Below are 17473 nucleotides of genomic sequence, written 5' to 3'. Positions count from 1 at the left end.
TTCATTCAATACAAGTAACGTTTTCATATTTCCTTAATTGCTAATTAGTCAAAAACATTGTGCTATTTTTTCTATGACAAATGGTTTAGACGGCCAAGAAAGCACATTACTTAATTAGCTATATAACCCATCTTTCTAGATCACTGAAGAAAATTCAACCCTTCTACATCCAGCTTTTGCAGCCTCTCCGCTGCAGGCCAAAAAAACAAAAATAAAAATAAAATAATCATTAAGGAAATTAAGACAGTAGTACTTAATAGTAATAATAACGATTGTATTAATAATTATGTCTTATTAATTGATGTCATGGGACTCAAATTACTGAATTAGACACTAATCTAGAAGGTTGAGAGAAAACACGTTCCTAAGTTCCCACCAGTCCATACTATTGTTAGTTGTCATAAATGACATTACAAAAACATATAATAATAATATATGTTATCACTCTTTCCCTCTCTCTCTATATATATGTCCATCATCCTTCATAAATCTCAATATATTGCTAATACATCATACATATAGCAATCAAGAATACATACACACACACACACACACATATATATAATCTTATAATTAGTTACTTCTTAGCATTTACTAAAAATGGTGGGTGCTAGCAATAATGGTGAGTACGATTGGGCTAAGGAGATGAAGGAATTCGACTCAACGAAAGCCGGTGTTAAGGGTCTCGCCGATGCTGCTCTGTCCGAGATCCCAAAACTCTTTATCCATTCACCTGAGGTTTTGCACAGCAATCCAATACTCAAAATAACCGATGGCGGCGCACGACTCGATCTCCCCACCATTGACTTTCAGGGTGTGGCGGAGGAGCAAGGACGGCGGCAGGTGGTGGTTGAGGAGATCCGCAAGGCGGCGCAAGAATGGGGGTTCTTCAGAATAGTGAACCACGGCATTCCTTTGGAGACGATGGACGCCATGCTGGACGCTGCTAAGCTATTCCACGAGCAGCCCACCGAAGAGAAGAAGCCGTTCTACTCGTCAGATAGCAGGAGAAGAGTCAAATTCAACAGCAATTTACCCGTCCTCGAAAACAATGCCGCCTGTTGGAGGGATGTTCTCAGCTGCGTTTTCCTCGACGATCAACTCGACCCTCAAGATTTGCCTTCTGCCTGCAGGTATTTAATCATAATTCAATTAATTATTTATTCATAAATAATAATAAATATTTAACAAATGCAGAAAGGAAGTGCAAGAGTATGTGAAATACATGATAGAACTGAGGGAGGTAATGGCGGAGCTGCTGTCGGAGGCACTAGGGCTTCCGAGCGACCATCTCTTGAACATAGAGTGCATGAAAAGTCAGGCACTTGCATGCAACTATTACCCAAAATGCCCTCAGCCTCACAAAACATTAGGCTCGTCAAAACATTCAGACACTACTTTCCTGACACTGTTGATGCAGGACAGCATAGGGGGGCTCCAAATTCTTCACAACGACGAATGGATGGATGTGCCGGCGGCACGTGGGGCACTCATAGCAAACATAGGAGATCTGATGCAGATAATAAGCAACGACAGGTTCATAAGCGTGGAGCACAGAGTTGTGGCTCAGTCTGTGCAGAGGGTTTCGGTAGCGAGTTTCTTCACACCGAGTCTGAAAGCAATGGGGAAGCCATTTGAGCCGATAAAAGAGCTTCTCTCTCCTGAAAATCCGGCACTCTACAGAGAGTTCCTATTCAGGGAATACTGCGAACATTACAAGACTAAATTCCAGGGCGTTACCTCTGCCAAGCCTCATTACAGGATCCAATGATTATATACAGTGTCTCGGATTTCTTCGATCGATCAGCTACCAGCAATAATAATAATTATTATGATATGATATATGACCCCTTCATATTTTCACTTAAAAAAAAAATAACGGAGCATTCGAGATGTTCCTGTAGTTTTTGTGTGTCTGCATTTCGTATTTATTAAGAGATTTTATTATTAATCTTTGTAATACATAGCTTGTTTTCGTTCTTATTTGTACCAACCCTTAGTGATTGTGTTGGAACAATTTATTTGATTGTAAGGCTTGATCCCCTCAATATATTTCTATTCATACATATATGTACCAGTTTTTGCGAATAATTAGTCAAATTAACGACACCAATTTGTACTTTATTAGAAATGGTAGTTTTTCTTTATTACACGTCTCGTGTGATTTGTTAGCTATAGTAGGGTATATATGCCTACGAGTTTCTCTCCGTAAAAATAAATAAATAAGGCATTTGTTTAGAGGTGAGCTTCCCATATAAGCTTGGCATATGGTTGAATAATAAAGGTTCTTCTGCTAGTACTATTGCCCATCCTTTACCATAGTGGGAGGCCAACATATATACCTTACTTCATACTCAGAATAAAACTTTAATCTTTAAACAAGTCAACCCTTAATTATTTTCAATATATCCTTTGCTTTTTTCAATATTTTTTTGAAATATCAAATTGATGCACCTTATGTGTATATATATACACCCCATAAGCAAAACGCAAGACTAAATATCTCTCGACTCACTCCACCCCCAAAAAATTTCCTTGTTGATCCAAATATGATGAATATGTTGAGGGGAATGTTGTCTGGTGTGAAATCTTTCATGTATGTATATATAATATACATGTTCAACGAAAATGGATGATTTCGGACCAGGCTTCATTCCCCTCAACCTGGAATATTAAGGAAATAAACTATTCAAATCTGAACACGGTACCAGTTTGTTACCTTGAGTTGTCTTTCTGTGAATATATTCAGGCAGGCGCACGGCCATAATCACGGGGAAGAAGGCGCATCCACCAGTTACCATTTTCACCTTCCTGTATTTGAGAACAATGATAAACCACACAAGGTAAAATCATCTAGAAGCAACAAAATATCAAAAAAAATGGTTGAATATTATCAATTATGTTCAAGGAAGAAACCGAGTAAGATTACCTTTTGCTCGTCTTCACTCTTCAATACCGAGGGAGCTATCCATGGCCAGCCGCTTATACATAGTTGAGATGGAAACGGATTTAGACCTGGAAGGAAAACGAAAATTCGAATAGTGTATATTTTGTAACACCAAAATCATTTTTTTTTACGATTCTAGAAATAGATTTCATAAGCATTACTGCATTGATAAAACTGTGAGCACGTCAGCTGCAAGACACTTACCTGAAGATTTTCCAGAGCACAACTAGTCTTTACGCTTCTATCTCGGTCCACAATAGAGGCATAAGTGGCCAACAACAAACGAAATCTTGAAACAACAAAAAACAAAGAGATGGATAAATTTGTAACAATAATTAGTAAAGAGATGGAAATTTCAAAAGCAAGTCTAATATAGCATAATGTTCTTTGTGCAAGTAATTTGGTTTTGCTGGACTAGTCGAGTGACTTCGTTCCTACTACATGATCAGATCCACCGTTTTCCCCACTGTCTTCGAGCCCTCCCATGGGCAGACTAGTCAACATGCAAAACTTGTACCGTCGTAGTGTGAACAAACTTTGTAGCCATAATATTGAAGAGATTTCGAAACAATAATTGGTGAAGATTTTGCTTGCTGTCACTTTTGCTCCATTGGTTTTGTTGTGTCTAGACTTGCAAATTAATTTTAGAAGTCTATTTGGCCCATACTTTATAAATTTAATCTACATTTCTCCTAGAAAAATATCTAGATATCTTATTTTAAAATATTGAGATACCTTTATGATGTTTCTAGCATGTAAACTATGGCCGTTATATAATCCTAATCCTGCCATTGATTAGGAAGGTTATTAGTATAAATATAACTATAATATCTCATTTTGTATCAAAGCCAAAAAAACAAAAATAAAACTTACTTAACGCTACAACATTGTCGATGAAACTTACGTAACCATATATACCTCTGCTGATCAAACTTACTTAACCCTGTAACCCCGCATGACCACAAGTCAGTCGATTTGAGTACCTCAAACTTACTTAACCCTGTAACCCCGCATGACCACAAGTCAGTCGATTTGAGTACCTATGGAAATTAAAAAAAGAATGCGAGAGAGAAGTATATTTTAATAATTATTCTTAATCTAAAGGTTTCCAGCAACATCGAGCAGTAACTTTTCTGGCTGCATACACACAATGACTATTCGAAGTAATATTTTAAATGGTGAATTAAAATAACTTGAGATCTCTCTGGAAAACTCCTCATTTTAATAATTATTCTTAATCTAAAGGTTTCCAGCAACATCGAGCAGTAACTTTTCTGGCTGCATACACACAATGACTATTCGAAGTAATATTTTAAATGGTGAATTAAAATAACTTGAGATCTCTCTGGAAAACTCCTCCATAGACGGCTGCCATGGAAAACCCTAATACTTTTGAATATATGTCTACTATGGCAATCTTAGTATATACCTTTGTATCTACACAAGAACACTCGGACAACTATTAGCTTCAACACTCAGCAGCTCGTCAATTTTGTATTCATTCCATCCACGTAAAGTTGTATCATAAAAACACGTCAACTCCAGGGTAGCGATTCACTATTAGACGCAAAAATAGATCAATAAATTTACAGATAAAGAAAAAGATAGAGAAAAGTTAATTAATTAATGATTTACTATTAATATCTTATATTAACATATCCCAATACAGAGAATTAAAAGAAATGTGGGTTAGATACATTGATCATTCAGTCTGACTTCATTACTGATGGACACGCTTTTGATTTGCTTCTATCTATATGGTCCACCCACCATCTTCCCAAGAAAGACGAGAGGAAACAAGAAAATAAATTATTAGAAAGTTACTCCAAGTACAGGATCAATTGAATTTAAGCGTCCAACATAATGGCGTTATCCTACCCACGATCAATTATCGGTTTTTAATATTCATGTTTAATATACTAGTTTAATTCATGTTAAATAAATATTTATTATTTATGATATTTTGTGAGGTAATCTTTAAGAAAGGTTGTCCCGAACAACATGTTTATTTAATTCAAAATTCTAGATCTCAGCCCCATAATAAAATATTCATGAATATTCATGATTCTGCCTCGCCTTTGGGTGAATGCATAATATTTTTCGGTGAATTTTTTTGCGTCACTTTGAATGAAGATTGGAAGGACGAAATTAAAGACAAATAAAACTCGGGGATGAATTTGAAGTTGAGGACAAACCTCGGGGATCGGATGATTTTGAATTATACCCCTTGATAATTGAATAAATGCACAATGTGAAATTTAATGTAAATGAATAGCATGGTAAATAAATGCATAATAACGTAGATTGCATTACCTTAATTCCGGCAAATTTAAATCAATCGTAAATGAATTTCATTATGTAATAGGCTTCAATGTGCAAAATAAATATATACTTTGGGGTCAGAGATATAGAGTAGGCTGATACTACCAGAAATTGACCTCGGTATGAGTTGAGGAAACCATCCTGCAAATTTCCAAAGAGCTCGATTCGACTGAATTAACCCTTATCTGCACATGCACAATCGCAACTGAAATAGTCGCAATTAACAAAAATACAGTAAGGTTCTCTCATTGATTCCACTATTCTGATTTCCCGCTCAAAATCCAAAATTGAAACAGAATGAATACTGTTAAGTGTATATTTTTACACTTTATCGTATCTTTTTATTTGAGCTTTTGGTGTGTTTTAACGATAATTAGTGCTTAAAAAGTTGATTTATTGTATTTTAGGTACAAATTGAAGAATTGGAAAAGTATGGGGTCAAAACTGCAATTTTGGAGAAAATATGGGCCAAAAGTGAAAAAAGCAGAATTCTGGAGAATAGACCGCGCGGCCGTGCGGATTTTAGGCATAAATCTCACACGGCCGTCCGGATGGGCGAGTTGGCGCAGTGAGGGAATCTTAATTGTACAAGGAAACTGCCTTCTTCCCCAAGTTTTTCACCCTATATAAGACCAAGCCAAGCACACAATTAGGGATCCTTTTTTTTACGAAATTTCAAGAGCCTCAAAGCAATAAAGAAGACGAAGAATTCGAAGACTCCAAGCATAGATTTATCGTCTATGATTTATTTTATTTGCGTTTTTGATTTAATCATGAGTAGCTAAACTACTTATTTCTAGGATTTTATTTGGAACCCTATGTGGGATTTATGAACCCAATTCTATGATTTTATGCAAGTTTTAATTCCGGATTATTTCTTCTACTTGTTTTATTAAGTGCATGAACTTGATCAACTTATGTGCTTTTATGTTATTGTTAATCGCATGAATCGGAAGATCGGGTTAATAATTAGAACTGTGGTAGAAGAGCCTTTGTGGTATTAACATAGGAATATAGTTAATCTCTTAGGTAGCCATTATTGAGATTTGTGTTTAATGCTGTGTTCTAGAATTAATTGCATAGGAATATAGTAATTGAATCTAGAGTATTAGAATCGTAATACACGCGGAAGCGGGTTATGATTATTTTAGCATCTCAGGTTAATAATCCGGGTTAATTGCTTGCATAATTGAAGGAATTGAGGGAATAATAATCACATAGGGGGAAGAATAAAATCCTAGGCTTGTTTTCTCTGATTAAATCTTCGTTTTAAACTGCTTTCTTGTTTTTGTCTTTTTAATTGCTTTAGTTTAATTTAGTTTATTAATCCTTTTTCGACTGTGTAGGGTGGGCTTGATAATAATTGGTAGAATTTAGCGTCTAGGATTAGATAATTAAATATTCCCTGTGGGTTCGATATCCGGACTTTTAGTCCACTATATTACTTGTACGATACGTGCACTTGCGTGTAGGTTTTTGCCCAACAAATACAATTCTAAGTATTCTGATTTCTGGTTCATGTGTAGTGAACTCGATCCAGTATCTTACATGTTGAGCTCGAGGAACTACAACTTTAACTACCGGCACTCCGTATTCATCGTGTCCTCATTTCTTCGCCCTTGTCAGAAAAACTGGGAATCAATTCGAGATATTTCAGGTAGCTTTGGTCTTTCGACAGTAAGTCCACAACAATAGCTGCTGTGTATGAATCCGGTACGAAACTTCTCTCCGCCATCAAATGAAGAAGCTCCACCACTTTGTCTGCGTCATTATTATCGCAAAATCCCCGCATAAGCGTGTTAAAGGTGGCTACATCGGGAGCACAACCTTTCTTCTCCATCTCCAAAAACAGATTATTCGCCTTTTCTAACTGTCCACCCTTGCAAAACCCATTGATCATGATTGAATAAGTATAAGCACTTGGTGCCAATTCCATTTCGGAAAATCTCCCAAACAGCTCACTAGCAAGATCAAGCTTGCCCGCCTTGCACAATCCGTCAAGTAGACAGTTACAAGTTAGACTGTTCGGCTTATAGCCAGATTTTTCGAGAGTTTGAAAAAACTCTATTGCCTCCTCAAGACAATCATTCTTGCAAAACCCGTCCAGTAATATACTATACGTAGCAGAATCCGGAGTTAGATCGTAATCTTTTATGCTGGAATAAAGTTCTTGCGCGTCCTTAACTTTACCCTTTTGAAATAGACCGGTTAATAAAGTGTTGAAAGTAATTACAGTCGGCTTGTATTTATTGCAAAGCATTTCTTTGAAAAGGCTCATTGCCTCGTCCGATCTGCCACACTTGCAATATCCATTAATCAACACGTTATAGCTTGCAACATCTCTCTCGTGGCCTTCATCCCTCATTGAGACAAACAACTTTCTTGCATCACCAATTCTACGCTCCAGACAGTACCCATCGATCAAAGTGTTGAATATAATCGAATCGGGCTTCTCTCCCCTCCGAATCATGAAATCCAACAGCCCACTCGCTTCATCGGTTTTGCCCTCCTTGCAAAGTGCATCGATCAGCATATTAAACGTCACGACATTGGGCCGAATTCCTCTATCCATCATTTGGAAAAATAAATCTCTCCCCCTCTCCCAATCACCGATTCTGCACAAACCGTTAATTAAGGCGCCATATGCAACGACATCAGCGGAAATACCCCTCCCCTCCATTTCAAGAAACAATTCTTTACCCTTTTCCACAAGACCCTCTTTACACAAACCATCAATGAGGCAAGAATAATAAATCAAATTCGGATCAAATTTCAAATCAAAACCGACAGTTCCGTTTCTCATTTCCTCATGCAGTCGTAGAGCAACCTTTGCATTCCCACTCCTACAGAGACCATTGACCAAAGTCCCCCAAGTCTTAACATTTGGGCGAAAACCGAATCCGATTATTTTCCTCAACAAACTTAAAGCATCACCTAGTTTATCTTCCAAGCACAGCCCTTTGATCAACGAAGTAAACGTAACAATGTTTGGTTTGTAACCCCTCTTAATAATCCCACCCACAACAGCAAAACCGAGACCAACTCTCTTCAAGTCACAATAACAATTAAGCAAAATGTGCATCCCAATGTAATCAGGCAGTAAATCAACTTCCGCCATTCGATCGAACATAATAAACAAATCGCGGTACCTCTTCGATTTCGCAACTGTGCCTAGCAACGTGTTGAATGATGAAATTGGTGGCTGGGTTTGCAACTGAAGCATATCGTCGAACGCCTTCAGTGCGTCGTTTACAACTGAAGCATTTTGGTCTGTTTTGAGTGATTTTTGAAGCGGGATTTGTTGGGGTTGCGTTGAAGGGATGGAATTTTGTGAGCGTATGATAATAGTTGAAAGCTCACCTCTTTCGGAAGGTCTTAGAATAAAAGGTTTTGCAGCAGAAGCTGTTCGACGAGCGTATGTACTGGAAACCATAGCTCTCTGTCTACTTAGCTCTGTCTACTCTGTCTTCGTAAAGGCAAAGTGGATTTGTTAATTAAGTTTCTATTTTGGGCTGGGCTTTAAATTAGGGCTGGGCTTTCAATTAGGGATGGGCTTTAAATTACGGTTCCAAATTTACAAATAGCTCAGTGATTTAGGTCTTTCTTTTAATTAACGAATAAGATGAAGATCAACGGTCACAATTAAAGGCTTTATATTTTGGATTCTCTAATTTTAATAAGTTTTAGTTACTAAATTGTAAGGGTTAACACTTAACATCAAAGTGCTATCATCTAGACGAATTTATCAATTTATTTTTAAGATAAAGAAATAAATTTATGATAAATATTATAAAAACGAGGTTGTTAATTTATCAAATATAAATTTATAATAAAGGTTATATTATGTAGGGTAATGATATATGCAGGCCAAATTAAACATTCAGGCATTTTTTTACCATGATTTTTTACCTTTTTACCATAACTATTTACCTTTTTACTATTCATATGCACAAAATCGGACTTTTTTTTATTCATGTGCTCGTGTGAATTTACGCGAGCACTTGGCAAGTGCTCGCGTAAATTCACGTGAGCACATTAACATTTTTTTATTTTTTTTTAAACCACTCGTGTGATTTCACACGAACAGAGAAGATATGTTCGTGTGAAATCACACGAGTAGAACGTCTCTGTTCGTGTGAAATCACACGAGCAATAAAAAATAAAAAAAAAAATAAAAAAAAATTAACAAGGCCTGCTCGCGTGAATTTACGCGAGCACTTGCCAAGTGCTCGCGTAAATTCACGCGAGCAGGCCAAAGTCCGATTTTTTTCGTTTTTTTTTTCGGATTCGTAATCTACATAACAAGAGGATCGTAAAAACGTAAAAATTACCTCCGATTTGTTGACGATTTGCACGGGCTTTGCAAAAGAAAATCGAAAGGGTAGAGAGAGTTTTTGAATTTTTTAGCTTTTGTTTTTTGAGAAATGGTAAAAAATGTGCCTGAATGTTTAATTTGTGCCTGCACAAATCATTTCAGTATTATGTATTACAACTTTTAAATAAGGTTCAAGATAATCTGATGTAAATTAGCAAGGCCAATCCCGCAATTTTGGTTTACCAGCTATTTTCCTTGATGCCAAACACTACCTTAATCTGGATTAAGTCTTTTTTTTTTTTTTTTTTTTGAGAAGTAATCTGGATTAAGTCACAATAACTTAAAAAGCACACGTGCCAAAACAACCATACAAACTGCTGAAGCATTCCTACATTCAACATTCACACCTCCAAACTCTCATCAGGGGGAAGGAAAAAAAACAAACACACTCCATGCAAAAATGTCAAAACTAACAGGAAAATCCCCTTTCTTCACCTTCCACAGCCGACACATGGATAAAGGTAAAAATTTGTTACGTACATTACGATCACATTTTTCGGTTTCCAATCCAGATTTCCGCTTTCTTTTTTTTCATGGTAGATCTTCAATCAATGAAGAAAGACTCTGTTTTTCTTTTCTTTCTTTTTTTTTTTAATTTGATCTTCGTACCACGACAGATTACATGAATAGCGGCAGCACAAAACCAACATGTACGCAGATCCTGGTAGCTTCTTCCATCGGATTAATCATAGCAGCCGCCATGCATTTTCGCCTCAAAAAGATACGGGATCAGAGAATTGTGCCCCGCATCAAAATTTCCGACACTGGCCAGGTTTTAAACATCGAAAAATTCTCTCACTACGTAGGTAATTTTCCCTCTCTCAGATCCAGATCATACTATACATATACATATATGTGAGTGTGTGTCTGTGTGTGTTCGTGCGTGTGTGTGTTTATAAGATCTGATGTGGTTTTCACAAAGCAATGTGGTGTGTGTTTATGAGTGTGTGAGCAGCTAGGCAGATGGGGTTCACAGATAGAAGAGAATGCCCACACCTTTGCAAACTGGCTTCTGAATACATCAGAAAATCCGAAGGATGTGAAGAAGATATGTACGCGTTTTTCGCAAGTGAACCGGATGTCGATTCCCTCTTCATTAAACTCGTCGAAGAGTTTGAGAGATGCATTCTCAGCTACTTTGCATTCCACTGGGCACATGCTTCCTATATGCTCAGCCAGGTATGCCTTTCTTTAAAGATCTCAAATCCCTCTATTTCGAAAATTGAATCCATCACATTTAATTTCCTACACCAGAAAAACAAAATTAATTCGACATATCTTCTATAAAACTCGTATAATTTCAGGTACTGGGTGCTGAAAACGAGGCGAAAAAGAAGCTTAAGCACATTGTCATGGCAGCCACAAGGTGGTATTAGATATGAAAATCTACATGTATTAACTAACAAGTTATAGCCAAATAAACCAATGAATTTACATTTCGTTTTTCGATATATAAACAGAGAACAGAGATTCGAGAGGGTGACAAAGAATCTGAAGGTGGCTAGAGTATTTACCACACTAGTGGAGGAGATGAAAGCAATCGGACTAGTATCTCTCGACGATTCACAGTGCACGAACGTGATGGTGCCGATGGCTCATAAAGACAGAAGCCCGGTGCTCCTCCTCATGGGTGGCGGCATGGGAGCCGGCAAGAGTACTGTGCTCAAAGACATTCTCAAAGAGTAAGCTAAAAAAAGAAATGTTAAATTTATCAACTCCAAATAAATAGAAAATAGAGATAGAATTATTACATTGTAGGATTAACCCGAATTTTGGAACAGACCATTCTGGGCTGGAGCATCTGGAAACGCAGTCGTAATAGAAGCAGATGCGTTCAAAGAATCTGACGTCATTTACAGAGCTCTAAGCTCTAGGGGCCACCACGACATGCTTCAAACTGCTGAACTGGTATTATATTTATTCATTGTCCAATAACTGCATAAACGATAAACCTCTGCATAAAAAATTGATCTCGTTCTTTTTTTTTTTTTTTTTGTGTGTGTGTGTGTATAGGTGCACCAATCGTCTACAGATGCAGCATCGTCACTCCTAGTGACAGCACTGAACGAAGGGAGGGATGTGATAATGGACGGGACCCTCTCGTGGGTCCCGTTTGTTGTCCAAACGATAAATATGGCAAGAAATGTCCACCGAAAAAGATACCGCATGGGGGCCGGTTACAAAGTGGACGATGCAGGAGTCGTCACTGAAAACTACTGGGAACAAATTGACGAGGAGCAAGAGCAGGACGGGACTAAGAAGCGAAGAGCTTACAGGATAGAGTTGGTCGGAGTTGTCTGTGATGCTTACTTAGCAGTAATCCGAGGAATAAGGTTCCTGCCAAAAAATAAAAAGAAAAAAAAAACATCATAGTACTACTAATTTTAAGGTTTAAAAACAATAATTAACGGATTAACTCTCGACTATCTTTGTATGGCACAGGAGAGCTATAATGTGTAGGCGAGCTGTAAGGGTGAACTCGCAGCTAAAATCACACAAGAGATTCGCAGATGCATTCACAACGTACTGCAACTTAGTAGACAATGCTAGACTTTACAGCACCAATGCATTGGAAGGCCCTCCTAAGGTATGTACACACAGTACTAACTTTTCTTCGTCTAAAAAATTTTAACTAATTTCGACATATATAAATAAAGAAATAAAGAAATAAAGAAAATGTGGGGGTTGTGAAGTTGATAGGATGGAAAGACAAGGACAAGACACTGTTGGTGGATCCAGACGAAATAAAGATACTGAAAGTGGTGGGGAGGTTGAACGAAGAAGCGGGTTCGATATTCGAGCTGTACAAGAGGCCGCATCCAGGTTTCGAAGCGGGGTCCGTTTGGAACGACATAGTTTTGTCGCCTTCGAGGTTGAACATTCAGAAAGAGCTCAAGTATTCCATTCAGAAAGTCGAGAGCTTCCGAGAATGAATCATCTTTGGTGTCACCGACACTATACATCATCTATTATGCCAGACACTCAAACTTTAGCAGCAAAATCCCATCATGGAGATTTTAGGCTACTAGTTTTTTTTCTCGTTTTTTTTTAATGTATCGATGTTTTTGCTTTGTCCCCCTTCAGCCAATGGATAATACTACATAGCAAAAAAAGATGAGCAATCCCCTCTCACATATATACTAAAAAGAACAATACAAGCATACGTCTTTCTCACGAAATTATGCATCATGATTATAACTCTCAACAAATTCAGCTGTTTACCTTTCTTTTTTATTGTATTCTCCATACTAGTCCCGGAAACAAGAAACAGAAAGACCTAGTGTTGCTAAATGCAAAGCCCAGGTTCGGAAACTGCCTTAATATTGAGATCGTGATGTTAAAATCTGCCTATTTTTATTTTTCAAGCCACTTAACAACCTGAAAAGTCATCGTATTCATCATTTACGGTACAACGAGAGAGGAAATAAATGTGCTACTCTATGTTGCAATTTTATCACAACATGACACAGTTGTGCAGAAAAAAATAGTTGTCAATTTGTGTTTCTCATTAGCAATAAAAGTTGTTGACAGAGAAAATTTAATGACAAGGTAGGGAGATGGCGGTAGGTGAAAAACAAGGTGAAAAGACGGCACGTGGTGAATATTAATGCCATTTTAGTGTTCGACATACGTAAGAACAAAATTAGCTTCAATGATAACAATTCTATGATATTTTTCTTTGAGAAATATTTTGGTGACGATAAAAGTATCACTCAATGAGCTTCTTAGATTTGTAGTTAAAAACTAAATCTTAACAGAGGTTTCTATAATAGGGTTTATACGTAATTAGACACACGGTGATGTGATTTACTCTATATTTGGTCAAGGGTAAAAATAAAATTTTCATTAAGTCAACGGTCAAATGAGTTGAAAACGGCAAGTGTTAGCAGAAAACCCGAGGGTCGATATGCATTGTTTCCAGTAAAATAAATTATCATAGAAAAGGAAATGCCCTAGGTTCGAGTACATAAATCAAGCTTCATGCAAGAATACATAATCGCCAATTTTTAGTCCTCCACATTAACACCAAATCATAACGACGTAGGGAAGGAGACAAAAGCCAAGTTTCCTCTACGTTTCGTAAGCAGTGACACGTGTATACTATAAACAGATACAACTAATGAAGCAGCTCCCAATACCAAGATTTCACGTATATCTTCCATGAATTAAATAAAGAAACGAAAGCCAAGCAATTTACCTTCACAAGCATTACTTTGTTTCTCTTCCGAAGTAAAGAAACATCACAGATTAGCCCAGCTGCATTCAAAATAACAGAAAATGAAGCACAAACGGCGGGTGTGATCAAACTTCAAGGGGGCAAAAAATAAAACACACATTTTTCAAGGGGGGCAAAAACAGAACCTAAATTTTTCCTAATCCCAAGAAGTTTGTAGCTTTTGCATGATACCAATTAAGGAAAAAAAAAGTTTACGAGGATTGAACACTAGAAAGATATGTAAATACCCTGCAAGTCGATAAATCATTTTCAACATACTGCGATTAAACTTTGTGATGAATTCAAATTTGCATTCAAGACGCCAAATATTAGTCCATCTTATTTACTAGGTAGTCAAGTAACTCAATAGTGTGTGTTCTGCAATAGATCACACACTATCTATAGAGAGGAGGAAACATACATAAAGTATAGAATTTAATCGTTCAATGTCATTATGCGATACAGCTACATACCAATTCCGAAACTATCTACAATAGTAAACCGGATATCAACAGCAGCAGTAAATTGTGATGCAAAATAATCGGAACTAACGCATCATCTTGGCTATGTTGTCATTAATCTTACCGGTATTATCGTTACATTTATGTCCTTAGCTGTATTTTAACGGTATTGTCGTTATTTTAATGCTTCCAGCTGTATTTTCGTTAGTCGACAGTTCATACATACTTCAGATTCTGTAAAAGCTGAAACTCTCACAAAACATTTGAAAGAGCATGATTACCTGACTGCCCTCAGAGTCTCCATATTGATAAATTCTTCAGTAAAGTCAGAGTGCCATTGCAATCTACAATGAAGAGAAGATGGTAAGCAGGGGTAAAATTGTCCAGAAAAAAATGGATTAGGGTTTACCCATAAGCTGAAGTACATTCTGACTTACGTACACAAATTGAATCTCATCTTTCAATCATCTTCCCATTTCACGCAAACAGTCGTCATGCTTTTAACGTGAAGGTGACTCATCCCCACAATTTTACGTGCGCCGAACAACACACTAACGTGCACCGCCTGCCATGGGTAAACCCTAGCCAGCTCATCAGCTGCTATGAAGTAAAATTAATCGTATATGCGAAATAATTTTGCGAATTGTGGGAGTAATTTGTATGAAAAACAGATGAATGAAGAAAACTCTACTGATCATTTTCCAAAAGATTTGATTTTTTTTGTTACAATCACTCATTTTTTCTTTTTTTTCAAATCCCTAAATCAAAAAAAGAAAATTAAAAGAAAAACCCAAGACTGTAAGAAAGGCTAAAATTGGGGAAAAAAGAAAGGAATCCGGTTCTATCATTGCTAATTACAATACTGTCCCTACAACATTATATTTCCCAAACTACCCCTCCGATCACGAACACTACTTTACTTCTTCCCCTTCTTCGCCGCAGCCTTCTTCGCCGGGGACTTGACAGCCTTTGACTTCACAGTCTTGGCAGGCGCCTTCTTCGCCGGCGTTACCTTCTTCGGTGTCGGAGATTTCTTCACAGGAGCAGCCGCCGCCTTCTTGCCCGGCGTTGACCTCGTTGACGTCCTTTGGGCCTTCGCCGGTGGTTTTTTCTCAACCAATGACTTCTCCGGCGCCTTCCTCTTTGGCGCAGCCTTCGCCTTCACAGGGGTCGCAGCCTTCGGCTTCGCAGCCGGCTTAGCTTTGGCTGCTGGCTTGGCCTTCGCAGCTGGCTTCGCCTTTGCAGCCGGCTTGGCCTTTACAACAGGTTTGGCCTTTGCAACTGGCTTGGCCTTTGCAACCGGCTTCGCCTTAGCCGCTGGCTTAGCTTTCGCAGCAACAGGAGATTTAGCCTTCGGCTTAGGTTTCGAAGGGGTAACCTTTTTCTCCTTCGAAGCGGCAGCTTTTGGCTTCGCTTTCGTCTTAGCAGCAGGAGCCGCCGCCTTCTTGGCCGGCGGCGCAGCAACAGCAGCCGATTTGGAAGAACGAAGCGGCGGGAGCTTGTACGAATTCTTCACCTTATTGAGCTTTCCATTAGCCACAAGCTTCTTCAATTGAACGAGCAAAAGCTTTCTGAAATTCGACGGCAGATTCTTATGCTTATCCTCAATCAACTTAGCAATCGCGTACTGACTCGATCCAGTCCTCTCCTTCAACTCCACGATCGCATCCTTAATCATCTGCATGATAAACAAAAATTCAGACACCATTTCAATACAATCAAAACCCAAACAAACGAGAATTGGTCGAATTATTACCTCAAAGTAAGGAGGGTGAGTGGCCGAGGAACGCTTCTTGGGGGCAGCGACTTTCTTCGCTTTGGTTTTGGCCGATTGCGGCGGAGGAATTTCTTCCTTAACAGCCTCCTCAACGGCGGGCTGCTCAGCCTCTGATTCGATGGGTAGCATTGGCTCGTCGGCGGTGGCCATTAGAGAATTCTCTTCAGAAAAAACTAGGGTTAGGGCTAGGGTTTCTAAATGGAGGAAATTGGACTACAGATCTGTGAACTGATGCTATAGATTCTAATTATCCCCTTGAGGGTTTGGTGTGTCTCTGGTGGAGAAAAATGGGCGGATTAAATAGTGAAAGGCAATGGGTTCATATCCAGAAGACGAAAGCTGATTGGTGGAAAGACGATTGTCGCGGATCGAGGCTATGTTGAAATTTTGAATTCCCACCGTCCGATGGGATTTAATCTACGGTGCGCTCAATTGATGAGTAGGACAGATTGTAAATGCTTGCAATGTTGGTTTATTTTGTGAACCCTAGAGTGTGTTTTTGCGCCTCATTGATTTGGGAATAACTTGAGCTACACTTTGTGGATTGAAGTGAGGTTTTCTTTGATTTGTAGGAAATTTCGTAAGCTTTCTGGATCATATTTACTCGAGTTTTAATACTGAGGGTTTTGGGAGATATTGCGTTCGGAATATAAAGTGGTCGAAGAACGAATAATCATGGAGTGTGGTGTGGTTTTCGAGCATTATGTGAAAATGCTCCGAACGGAACGCCGATTTCGGTGTTGCGTGATGTAATAGATTAATGTACGAGGCTGTAGAATCGAGAATCGTCGAAATCGGATAAGATTTGATCGGTGAAACATTGGTTTGAAGTGCATTGAAGATGAACACATCCATAGTACATGTTTTCAATGTAGTAGTAAGACCATGTAACACAAGTTCTTCAAAAAAATTAATCTAGTGACAAAAATGTTTTTATTATGTAATATTGTTTGTTTTGAGCTAATGTGGTCAAAAAACAAGTTGTTGCTTTTGTTGTTTGCATAAAATATATTGTAGGATTTTTTTTTTCGTACGTAAATATTTTTTACCTGCATGGCATCGTATATCGTAAAATAAAATTAGAAATCATTAATTCTCGACACGTGTTATGTTTCACTAACGCTTTAAATTATCTAACAACATATTATTTGTTTCCGTGATCTTCGGATTTGTCGAGTTCAACTTTTTTTTATATATATATGGAAACTCGTTGGGGTCTAATTTAGTACTAAACGTAAATGAACTTCAATTAATAAAATTTTAAACTTGAACTCATCGTGTTAAATTTTTTTTACATACTTATTTTACGTCTCGTCTTCAATTTTTGTCGTGTTGAGTAGGTCGTCCCAATACGACTTCATTAAAATTAAATAAA

General features: G+C 37.9%; 4 protein-coding genes and 2 long non-coding RNA genes across 8 annotated transcripts; 2 read left to right on the top strand and 4 right to left on the bottom strand.

The window, feature by feature from the left end:
• Positions 1-272: 272 nt before the first annotated feature.
• On the bottom strand, positions 273-3896 carry LOC148770890 (uncharacterized). Of its 2 annotated transcripts, XR_016030702.1 has the most exons (7): positions 3821-3896; positions 3683-3732; positions 3152-3236; positions 2930-3015; positions 2720-2811; positions 1226-1807; positions 273-1127 (listed from the first exon to the last, which is right to left on the bottom strand). It is a non-coding gene; the product is annotated as an uncharacterized LOC148770890 (long non-coding RNA). The 2 variants fall into 2 exon arrangements; XR_016030701.1 differs by lacking the exons at positions 3683-3732; positions 3821-3896 and having other exon boundaries at positions 596-1127; positions 3152-3417.
• On the top strand, positions 601-2068 carry LOC105952497 (1-aminocyclopropane-1-carboxylate oxidase homolog 11). Its single transcript, XM_012976061.2, has 2 exons — positions 601-1133; positions 1198-2068. Exons 1-2 carry the CDS (start codon positions 601-603, stop codon positions 1769-1771), a joined length of 1107 nt encoding a protein of 368 aa, XP_012831515.1. The 3' UTR covers positions 1772-2068.
• A 1339-nt stretch (positions 3897-5235) lies between the features above and the next one.
• Positions 5236-8740, bottom strand: LOC105952503 (uncharacterized). 2 transcript variants are annotated; one of them, XR_016030699.1, is made up of 2 exons: positions 6761-8740; positions 5236-5573 (listed from the first exon to the last, which is right to left on the bottom strand). XR_016030699.1 is itself a non-coding variant. In XM_088816288.1 (2 exons), exon 1 carries the CDS (start codon positions 8700-8702, stop codon positions 6864-6866), a length of 1839 nt encoding a protein of 612 aa, XP_088672414.1. In that variant the 5' UTR covers positions 8703-8740; the 3' UTR covers positions 5236-5474; positions 6818-6863. The 2 variants fall into 2 exon arrangements, 1 of the variants encoding a protein (XP_088672414.1); XM_088816288.1 differs by having other exon boundaries at positions 5236-5474; positions 6818-8740.
• A 1258-nt stretch (positions 8741-9998) lies between these two features.
• Positions 9999-12865, top strand: LOC105952521 (P-loop containing nucleoside triphosphate hydrolases superfamily protein). Its single transcript, XM_012976088.2, has 9 exons — positions 9999-10105; positions 10262-10450; positions 10600-10823; positions 10949-11010; positions 11105-11326; positions 11426-11552; positions 11658-11977; positions 12087-12231; positions 12338-12865. Exons 1-9 carry the CDS (start codon positions 10045-10047, stop codon positions 12575-12577), a joined length of 1590 nt encoding a protein of 529 aa, XP_012831542.2. The 5' UTR covers positions 9999-10044; the 3' UTR covers positions 12578-12865.
• On the bottom strand, positions 10418-13022 carry LOC148770889 (uncharacterized). The gene is made up of 5 exons (XR_016030700.1): positions 12867-13022; positions 11919-11981; positions 11396-11579; positions 11159-11301; positions 10418-10889 (listed from the first exon to the last, which is right to left on the bottom strand). It is a non-coding gene; the product is annotated as an uncharacterized LOC148770889 (long non-coding RNA).
• A 1975-nt stretch (positions 13023-14997) lies between these two features.
• LOC105952512 (uncharacterized) lies at positions 14998-16385 on the bottom strand. The gene is made up of 2 exons (XM_012976078.2): positions 16078-16385; positions 14998-15999 (listed from the first exon to the last, which is right to left on the bottom strand). The coding sequence occupies exons 1-2, from the start codon at positions 16246-16248 to the stop codon at positions 15238-15240; spliced, it is 933 nt and encodes a 310-aa protein (XP_012831532.1). The 5' UTR covers positions 16249-16385; the 3' UTR covers positions 14998-15237.
• Between the last annotated feature and the right edge of the window lie 1088 nt (positions 16386-17473).

Source organism: Erythranthe guttata, chromosome 4 (genome assembly GCF_056151865.1).
Source record: "Erythranthe guttata isolate IM_541 chromosome 4, IM_541, whole genome shotgun sequence".
Taxonomy (NCBI): Eukaryota; Viridiplantae; Streptophyta; class Magnoliopsida; order Lamiales; family Phrymaceae; genus Erythranthe; species Erythranthe guttata.
Note: the sequence above shows the minus strand (reverse complement) of the source record. Positions and strands in the feature narration are given on the sequence as shown.